The following is a 10,824-nucleotide window of genomic DNA, read 5'->3' on the forward strand; positions in this document are numbered from 1 at the left end:
GGGAGGGAGAGAGACTCCCACCCGGTGTGCTTGGAGCAGAGGCTGAAGAAAATAGACCGGTGGGATAAATGGACACTGACATATGTGTTGTCTCTCGGAATCAACAGACATCTGGAGACATCCTGTTTGCTTCAATTATAGCTCGCAGTCGAATTCGAACCTTTTTGGATTTTAATTAACCTGCCGTGCTAAGCTAGAAGGCTCGAGGTCTTATCGCCTTGAGAGGCCATTGCTTGGACTTTTACTTTCAGCGTGTTGCACAAAAAGAAAACAGGTTCTGCCAAATGACTAGAGGCCGGAGGAGGCCAGGCTTTGCCTTTTCCTGTTTTTGCTGCAAAGTGTACCAGGTTCTCTTTGGAAGAGACATAGGAGAGGTCACTGGGACGCGCCGTTTGGCCCTTGCATTATTCCTTTCTGACCCCCTGATTTGCCTGTAAGTGGGGGAAAGTGTTTGGGAAGGATTTTTCCATGGCAGCCAGTCTAGCATAGGGCTTGAGGGATGAAGCTGTGGATTGGGACGTCCCTGAACTCATTTGTCACTTCAAAGAAGTGGTGCTCACTCCACGGCTCACGGAGAGCCACATTTGCAGTTCTCATCAGCCAAGTGAGTCGCATTTGTTTCCATCCCTGGCACGAATCCTGCACTTCGGGGGAGCTTGTAGCTTACCCATTCCTCTGGCAGCCGTTGTTTCAAAGTGGGAGCCACCTGCCTAGGGCTGCCAAGTCCCCCCGGGGGGCGGATTTCCCCCCGCTTTGGAGGCCCGATTTCCGCCGCCGTGGAATCGGGCCCCGGGGGGAAACCCCACCCCGGCGTGCACATCAGCCGGAGGTGACGTGATGATGCCTGATCTCCAGAACTTGACGCCTGATTACACCTGATCTCCAGAACTTGGCAACCCTACACCTGCCAAACAGAAGCCCCACTGGACAAGGGTTGTGTTCACATGCCTGAAACATAGGACAGGTGCCACATTGGGGAACAGTGGTCAGGAGGGCCACAGGTGGCATGTCAAAGCGCCATGTGTGGCTTGTGAACCACAGAGTGAGTATCACTGGTCTAAGGCAAGCTGCAGTCTCCCAGTCTGCAGTACACAGTCTCCCAGTCTGCAAGCCAGTTTGGTGCAGTGGTTAAGAGTGGTGGACTCTAATCTGGGAGAACCGAGTTTGATTCCCCCACTCCTTCACATGCAGCTGGCTGGGTGACCTTGGGTCAATCACAGCTCTCTCAGCACTGTTCTCTCAAGAGCAGTTCTCTCAGAGGTCTCTCAGCCCCACCTACCTCACAGGGTATCTGTTGTGGGGAGAGGACGGGAAGGTGATTGTAAGCTGCTCTGAGACTCCACTCCTCCTCCTCCTCTTCTTCCTCTTCATTTACCTTTAGAGTTACCAGCTCTGGGTTGGGAAATACCCACCTATGACAGAAGACCATTAGTTCAGCAAACATGATACCACACAGAAATACCTGGAGATTTTGGAGCCCCAGGGTTTGGGGAGGGGGGGGGACTTCAATTGGGTATAATGCGATAGAATCCACCTTCTGAAGATGCCATTTTCTCCAGGGGAACTGTTCTCTGTCACCTGGAAATCAGGTGTAATAGCAGGAGTTCTCCAGCCACCGCCTGGAGATTAGCAACCCCACTTACTTTACAGGGTGATGGTAAAGATTACATTGAGATACTGTATATGAAGTGGTTCGACTTACTTCACAGGGTGATTGTAAAAATTGCATTGAGATACTGTATATGAAGTGGTTCGAACGCTTGAAGGTGCTGTATAAACGCTAAGTGGTGTTCATGCTCCGCACCTCTGCTAGGCATGAACTGTACGAATAGCGACTGAATTTCCGTTGGTTATGTTCACAGGATCATTCCTGCAAAACGTATGTGAATATCCCCCCCCTTTTTTTTTTGACATACCATTTCCCATTTCACGGGATTAATTCACAGCCAGCGTGTAAATGTCTCACTTTACGCCGGAATTAGCTCTTAATTGGCAGGCTATTCTGCCTTTTAACAAAGCAGGGCTTAGGTATTTCGTGTGCTCCCCCAGTTATCTGGAATTAATCCAGGAGGTGCAGAATGGACACAGGTAACCAGTAGATTAGTGGAAGCTTGACAGCTGGTATGGCTGGCACCTGTGAGAAGGGAGGCAGACAATTCATTCGTGTAGGAATTGTTTTATAGCGATGTTATCACTGACTGCCAGGAACAATTTAAAGTTAACATCTGGTAACTGAAAGGAAAACATCCAATAGCTAAACAGGAGTATTTGTAAGAGAAATCGCACTCAGATACTGGGCAAAAGAACTGACTGTGGCCTAATTTCCTTTAAACCCTGCCATTAGTTCAGCAAACATGATGCCACACGGAATGTTCACAAACATTCTAACTGGGTGGCTGCCAACGATAGAATGCTAATAAAACGGCGCAGTGAGAAGGATGTTTGGCCAAGAAAAATAAGCCTGTTCTCTGTTTACCATTCTTATGCCTTTGTCTTCCTTTCCTTGTTCTGACATTGATTCTAGGACATCACCAGCTTGCTTCATACCATCTATGAGGTAGTCGACGCTTCGGTAAACCACTCTCCTAGCTCCAGTAAAACCTTGCGTGTGAAGCTTACTGTGGCCCCCGATGGGAGTCAGAAGAAAAAAAGTATTCTACTGAACCACACTGGTAAGAGTTTCATTCTGAAAGTCACTCACTTCCAATATTTAAATTGAAAGTCCATTGAGAGCGTAAGGCGGCATCAGTGAAAGATAGGAATGGCGACTGATATGAGTTAAGTAGCCCGAATGCAAAGATTGCTTTAAAAACCATTATATATTTGTGCTCTGGAAGGTTTCGTGTCTCCCAGCCTACCTAGGCATAGCTTTCTGCTTGCCCTCAAAGGTTCTGTTCCTCTGAGGTGTTCACAGACTTCTTCTGAGGTGGAGTTTATGATCTTGGGCTGGTCACCCCCTTTCAGCCTCACATACCTCATAGGGTTATGAGAAGGTGAGAACCACGTAAACGTCCATGACATCTTTGGGTAGGGTTGCCATTTGCCCACCTATGACCCGAGACCTCCAGGCAATTGCGGCCCTTGTCTGCTGATGCTCAACTGATCGGCGGCAGAAACTGGGGGCAAATTGAGGGGGGGGGCTTTCATCCTGGGGAGAAAAATGAAAAAATAAAAATTAGGTCTTGGCTACTTATCGGAAGGTCTGACCATAGAGTTCCTAGCGATTCCTAGAGCGACCTGGAAGTGAAAAGGGTAGCTCTAGCAATTGCCAGAAACTCTATGGTAAGCTTACCATAGAGTTTCGGGCAATTGCTTGAGCCACCCTTTTCACTTCCAGGTAGCTCTAGGGATCGCCAGGATTCAGACCTTCCTCTATGGTCAGACCTTCCAGTAAGTAGCTGAGGCCTTATTTTTCTTATTAATTCTTTTCTCGGTGTGCTGACTCCCCCTTCACCAGCTACCGCAGGCACTGCCTGGTAATCCTAGCTTTGGGTGAATGATGGGATAAATGTATGAGTGGTACTAAGAAGTGATTCTTGTCATCCGTGGTCATGTGACTGGGGGGCGGGGCCCCGTTTCTCAGTCAGAAACTATTCTGTCCATGCTCCATGGAGATACTTCCATACCCACAACGTGCAATTCCTCCTTGTGGGCCTTAGAGGGCAACAGGGCTTTTTTTGTAGAAAGAGCCCAGCAGGAACTCATTAGCACAATAGGCCACACCCAGCAGCAGACACTCATTAGCATATTAGGCCACACCCTTGACAGCACAGCACATTAGCATATTAGGCCGCACCCCCATGTTACCAAAAGTGTGGTCGTCCAGCCACACCCACCTTTTGCTTCTTATTCTGTTTACTTTGTTTTCAAAACCCGGAGGGTTTTTTTGTAGCAGGAACTCCATGCATGTTAGGCCACACAACCCTAATGTAGCCAATTCTAATGAGTTTCTGCTGTTGGGTGTGGCCTATTATGCTAATGAGTACCTGCTGGGTGTGGCCAACTCAGGAGCCAGCCGGAACTCCGTTCCTGTGCGTTCCTGCCCAAAAATAGCCCTGGAGGGCAAAGATCCTTTCCCTAGCTTCATGCGCCACAGCCAGAAGCGGGAGCCCCAGAAGCATGTGGAACTCTCGTCCACAGTCTCTGCCTCTAACAGACTGGAATGAATCCGCAAAGGATTACACGGTAACCGTGTCATGTTAACTCAATGCTAGAAGGTCAAGCATATTATGAGCAAATGCTATATGTATCTTTTGCACTTGTTACTAATTTAAAATAAATGAATTTGTGTCTTGCCAGCATGGGGAAGTGCACTTCACAACGATAAAATATACACAGGGGTTTTTTTAAAAAAAGAAAGAAAATCATTTATATTTCCTTTCTGTCCACCAACGATGAGCTAAGTGTCTTGAAATTAAGTACATATCAATCAACCATTTATTATGGTCATAGATCGGCAGAATGAAACGTATGTTAATCACATGTGGAACAAAATTTAGAATCTATGAATACCTTGGAAAATGCTTTCACCCCATTCAACCTTCCCATTCTGGGAACTTCTGTAAGATCTCTCCCTTGGTTTAATGCCACCTAAATGTCGTTGTGAAGAGATCTATTGATCCGGTTGTCTTCACATCTTAGTGGGCCAACAACAGATATGCGCACGGTTTGTCTGTCAGTGTGAGGGAGTGGAAAAAATATCAGGACCAAAAATTAATGTATTTTTTTTGGTGTGTGTGTGAGACTAGATCTCCAAAGTTCAAGGCACCGAACGGAGAGCAAGGCCAACGAAGAAGTGAGGAGTTGTGAGAAGAAGCAGCGAGGGTCCCTCAGGTAAAGAGCATTACTGCCCTGACGGATTTTGCAACTGAGTTCACCCATGGTCACTCAAAGTTTGGTGTAGTGGCTAGGAGCAGCAGTCTTAATCTGGAAAACAATGTTTGATTCCCCACTCCTCCCCATGTAGTCAGCTGGGTGACCTTGGGGCAGTCACAAGTTCTCTCAGAGCTGTTCCCTCACAAGCAGTTCTCGAAAGAGAGAGGTCTTATAAAATTAGGCATGGGGTGGAGAAAGTGGGTGGAAGGAGCATTTTCCTCCCCCTTCCAAAATACGAGAAATCGGGGGGTCCCCAATGAAATGGTCGGGAAACAGGTTCAGGACAAACAAAAGGAAATACTTCTTTATTTAACAAGAAATCACACTGTGGAATTCACTGCCAGACGATGTTGTGGTGGCCACAAGAATAGGCAGCTTTAAAGGGGGACGAGGGAGATTCATGGGGGAGGGGTCTTTCAGTGGCGAGTCGTCACAGTGTCTGAAGTTAGCCTCCAGCTACAGAAGCATTAAAACCCTGAATATCAGTGCCAGGAGGTGGCACCAGCCTCTCGTGGCAGCCATTTTGTTGTGATTTCCAATATCTGTTCTTAAAGGTACAAAAACATCCCTTTGTTCAATGTGGTGTAGTAGTTAAGAGCAAGTGGACTCTAATCTGGAGAACCGGGTTTGATCCCCTACTTCTCTGCATGAAGCCAGTGACCCGGGGCCCATCACCGTTCTCTTACAGTTCTCTCGGCCCCACTTCCCTCAAGGTGCTTGTTGTGAGGACGGAGAGGAAGGGAAGGCGACGGTAAGCTGCTTTGAGGCGCCTTAGCAGGCCTGTAGCTGCAATGGGCATTTCGGGGCTCTGCCCCCTCAAATGTGAGGCACGCCCCACCGCAGCTGATGCCCCTCGCCCCCATCCTCCTCCTGTGGCATTAAAAGGGTCCTCCAGCTGATCAGCAGAAGCACGTCGCCCGCCAATCAGCTGGAGAGCCCTTTAAATCTTGCAGGGAGGGAGGGAGAGAGGCAGCCGCATGCCTTCCCTGAACTCCAAGTGGCGAATTCAGGGAAGGTGTGCAGCCGCCCTCTCCCCTCCCCCACTGCCCCACCAACCCAAAACTTACATAAGAACATAAGAGACGCCAACGATGGATCAGGCCAATGGCCCATCCAGTCCAACACTCTGTGTCACACAGTGGCCAGAAACACCAGTGCCATCAGGAGGTCCACCAGTGGGGCCAGGACATTAGAAGCCCTCCCACTGTTGACCCCCCCCAAGCACCAAGATGACAGAGCATCACTTGCCTCAGAGCCCCTATCTATACCTTGTGGCTAATAGCCACTGATGGACCTCTGCTCCATATGCTTCTCTAATTCCCTCTTGAAGCTGTCCATGCTTGTAGCCGCCACCACTTCCCGTGGCAGTGAATTCCACGTGTTAATCACTCTTTGGGTGAAGAAGGACTTCCTTTTATCCGTTCTAACCCGACCGCTCAGCAACTTCTGGCTACAGGGCTGCTCCTTAGGGTAGGGAAAAGTGGGGTTTTGAAAACCTACTCTCCTTCAACAAGGTGTTAGGAACCCCCATGTTTGGTGACCTTATGTCATTGTTAAACACTGTGTTGGTACATCTACTCCAGGCCGATCTGTTCCAACTAGGTGCAGCATTCTCAAGATACTTTTTTCAGCCATTCCCTCTGAGATCCTCTCAACCGGTGACTCAGAGGAGTGGGTGTAAAGTGAATGCTCTGCCACCGCATCTGGCACTGCATTAAATCCGCTGTCAATCCTGAGTCTTGCTCCCAGGGTGTGGTTTTCATGAGCCGCGGACATGCAGGATTTCATCCAGGAACTGAGCTTATCATTTCAGTGGTTTGGATCTTACAGCCATATGCTCAGTAAAGAAACACATTGGTTTCGGTGTGCCAGTTTGGTGTAGTGGTTAAGTGCGCAGACTCTAATCTGGGAGAACCGGGTTTGATTCCCCACTCCTCCACTTGCACCTGCTGGATGACCTTGGGCAAGCCGTAGTTCTGATAAGAGCTGTTCTCTCAAGGGCAGTTTCTGTCAAGAGTTCCCACCTACCTCACAGGGGAGGGAAAGGGGAGGGAAAGGGGAGGGGAAGGGAAAGGAGTTCGTAAGCCGCTCTGAGACTCCTTTGAGTAGTGAAGGGTGGGGTATAAATCCAATCTCCTCTTCTTCTTAATACTTCACAATTTGCCTTCTGGCTTGTAGGAACCACCATGCCGATGTCAGGTCTGAACAGAACGGATGCTACCGTCATTGCGTCGATGAAAACATCGAGAGGAGAAACCACTATTTGGATCTTGCAGGAATAGAGAACTATACTTCAAAATTTGGACCAGGTAGTACTTTCAGACCAGTCAGTGTGGTGTCGTGGTTAGAGCACTGGGCTCGGATCTTGGAAACCCAAGTTGTAATCCCCGTTCTGCCACTGAAGGCTGCTGAGCAACCTGGGGCCAGATCGAGATGGGTCGCCGTGTTAGTCTGTCTGTAGCAGTAGAAAAGAGCAAGAGTCCAGTAGCACCTTAAAGACTAACAGAGGCCCCGATCACGCGGGCCGGATATCGTGGGGGGGAGGCGTGGCTGTTTGCCCCGGAGCGAACTACCGCGCGGCAGCCGGAACAAACGTCCCGCCGACGTCCCGTGGTTGGGGGGAGGTGCCGATCATACCTCACTCCTGCAGCGCGGCAAAGAAGCGGCGCGGGGGTTGTGTGGTTTTTTTTAACCCAAGAGTTCGCATGCGCCGTTGGGTGTTTGTGCGCACCCGTGGAGACTAGACACACAAGCCCCGGATCTTCGGCGGGAAGCCTCGGGTGAGCCACAGGAGCTCTACGCTTCCCAGATGTGGTGGTGTGATCGCGCCCGGAAAATCCGCTTATCTTCCATCTCTCTAGCGTGCCTAATGCTCCGTGTGACCGGGGCCCGTATTTGTGGCAGCGTGCGAGCTTTTGTGAGTCACTGCTCACTTTTTCAGATCGATCAAGATGGGTAGCCGTGTTAGTCTGTCTGTAGCAGTAGAAAAGAGCAAGAGCCCAGTAGCACCTTAAAGGCCAACAGGATTTGTGGCAGGGTAGGAGCTTTTGTGAGTCACTGCTCACTTCTTCAGATACCTGTGGCCAGTTGATCTCTCTTTGCCCAGTCTACCTCACAGTTTCTAAGCTGCCCTAGGTCTCCGCTGGGAACAAAAGTGTTGTGTGTGTGTGTGTGTGATTACACATTTATTGTATGTAGTTTGGATTGCATTTCCTTTTTTCCCTCTCCTTCGTATTAAAAAGATCCTTTGGGATTCAGGGTGCAAGTCTAGTTAACACCATGATTTTGCATCCAGTTCTGTAAACGACATTAATGAAAGCTGAAAAAAAGAGTTCCTTCCTAGAGGTCTTTCAAGTTCAGAACCAGAATGATGTTTCCATCTGGAGAACTGTTTTACTAATCCTTGTCTGTGCCAAAATTTAAAATTACGGTGAATACTACTGCCGATCGGTAGACTTTGTTTCATTTTTAGATGGATTCCGTTTGGCACGTGAAAGGAATAAATGGACCGATCGGTTTTTAATCTCCACTGTATTCCATTGATTTTGTCATTGCCCCCTCCTGCACAACTAGAAAATGACTGGTGCCTCTTACATTTTTTTGAATATATTTTTTATTATGATTTTCCACATAATTACCAAAACATACACCAATTAACATAACAACATCAACAAACACAAATATAAACATCCATCCCCCACCTCCACCATCCCATCCATATTCCTTTCCATCACACATTATTCACCTGTTTTGGTTTATATAAGCTCTCTTTGTCCTCAGAGTCATCAGATACCATTACACATTATTTTGCCTCATAAACATGGTTACCCTTCATCCAGTAATTTATCACCAAAATCATTTATATCTATATTCAGCCTGGATTTAAGGGAAAATATATGATGATGATAATAATTACTTGGAATATTCACATCTTCAACATTCATCTTAATCTTTACTTTCCATTTCCCCAACTATATATCATAACCAGAGTTACTTACCTACGTTTCCTGAGCACTCTACAAACTTTTTATACACAGTCCAATCTCAAAGTTTTAGGTTAACTTTACATACTTGAGACCTTGAAAACTTGATTCAAACATTTGTTAATTAAATAAATTATCTCTATTTAATTGTAGCCTAATAATAATAGAAAAAAAAGAAACAAGTCTATGTTAAATAAGCAAAACAAGATTTTTTCCACACCTTAGGCAATCTATTTGGCTCTCCGTTAATATAGATTTCATAAACATTCTACTTCATGCAAATATCTCTGATGCTCCCCTTATCTTCCACCCAAACTACACCTGATCAGATTATGCTTCCAGTCTATTATACTTCTAAATATCACAATCCGCTTATAGTAAAATACCTAATCTACAGCATTCATTACAGTAACCTTGTATTCTATTTCCTTTTTAATTTGGTTTTCCCCGTTTTCTTACATTTTTTAGGATCTCCACCCGCTGCTCAGAAACATGACCCACCAATCCGAGTGGCAAATCAAACTAGATCCCGTTCTCACGAACCGGAAATCTTCCACGCGCACCAGCGGAAGACGCCAGCGGTGGACCCCGGCCATGTCAGCCTAATGGAAGCGTCCTACGCCAAGCTGGCAGAAATCCAGCAGAGGCTGCGGAGTCAGGATGCAAACAGGCACTTTGTGAAATCGCCAAAGGCCCAGAGCAAAAACGTGGCTTCCGTTAATGCCGGAAGGGCTGTAAGGAGTAAACCTGTTCCTGGGGCGTCTATCCCGATGACTTCCCCTACGGCGCGGGTGGGCCCAAACCTTCCTTATCTCCCCATGCAGTCGCAGCAGACTTACAAGAAACACAAGCAGAGGGCCAAGGAGGCTCACAAAATGTGCAAAACCTTCCAGGCCCCGGGGACAGTTGTGGAGAAAGAGCACGTCAGGGACCTTCCCGCTGTCATCTTGTACGAAGGCCAAGTCGGACAGATGATCCAGCGGCACGAACACCACCATCACCACGAGCACCATCATCACTACCATCACTTCTACCAGACATGAGCCTGAGCCCCCTCCCTCATCCGGTAGGGATCATCCCGTATGAAGGAAGCCCCGTGCAGCGGTTCCCCCACAAGAGGGCGTCGTTCTTAATTGACGTTGTGGCCGCACCGTTAATATTCCGCTAGTACCTACGTTAGGACTTAAAACACTAATAATAATAATAATAATATTAATAATAACCTAACACTATTTATATTACGTGGAACTGTATCTCTTCCTTTAGTAACTTGTGGGGTTTTTATTTTCGAGTTGGCTTGTATAAAAAGAAAACACACAGTGCACAGCCACAAACAGCCAATTGTTATTCTAAGGAGCTGGGTCTGAATACAGGCCATTCACGCACTTTGGAAAATGATCCCTTCCTCTGTGGTACCGGAAGAGATGCTCCCGGCGAGGTGGTTCAGCATCTGGCCCAGCCATGTGTCGGCTCGCTGCAGGGGAGCCTGTCGTCAGCGGAACGACGTTCCAAGGTTCTGGACTCCGGGAATACAAAACAGCTGCTACCTCTAGTCTAATGCAGAACTTCTAATTGATTGTACTGTGCTACGGGAGGGTGTGGGGTTTGTGTTGTTGTTGTTTTTTTTTAACTCCAGCGTTCACGTAGCCTGTTTATGTTGTACTCCCCACCTCTTTACAAGCTATATCTTAATATTAATGATGAGGAAAATATTAACTTTTATTTGTCAACACAGCTACATTTTTTTCTACATTTTTTTTTTTTAAATCCAGTTTTTTGGTTTAAGTTCCAGTTCTTTGGGTGTTTTTCCTTTTCCCTAACTGATGTATTTATGGCCTGATGGATATATATATGGTAATATTTTAACATATCCTTTTTCTTTACCGGCTGACGCATGTCAGAAAACCATTTAAGCAGCGCACCAAGGTCGGCTTGCCAAGTGCCCCCTTCCAGCAGGCGATTCCTC

At 47.3% G+C, this 10,824-nt stretch overlaps 1 protein-coding gene across 1 annotated transcript in view; it reads left to right on the forward strand.

Moving 5' to 3' along the window:
- The window catches only part of NKD1 (naked cuticle homolog 1 (Drosophila)), a gene marked incomplete at its 5' end in the record, with an annotated part of 87,692 nt that extends 77,675 nt beyond the window's left edge, over positions 1 to 10,017 (forward strand). The window contains 4 exons of the mRNA XM_015426622.1: positions 2,525 to 2,672; positions 4,749 to 4,833; positions 7,054 to 7,184; positions 9,327 to 10,017. Coding sequence (XP_015282108.1) covers positions 2,525 to 2,672; positions 4,749 to 4,833; positions 7,054 to 7,184; positions 9,327 to 9,901 — 939 coding nt within the window. The remainder of the gene's footprint in view (positions 1 to 2,524; positions 2,673 to 4,748; positions 4,834 to 7,053; positions 7,185 to 9,326) is intronic.
- Between the last annotated feature and the right edge of the window lie 807 nt (positions 10,018 to 10,824).

The sequence above is a fragment of the Gekko japonicus genome, unplaced genomic scaffold (genome assembly GCF_001447785.1).
Source record: "Gekko japonicus isolate JY-2015 unplaced genomic scaffold, Gekko_japonicus_V1.1 scaffold1908, whole genome shotgun sequence".
Lineage (NCBI taxonomy): Eukaryota > Metazoa > Chordata > Lepidosauria > Squamata > Gekkonidae > Gekko > Gekko japonicus.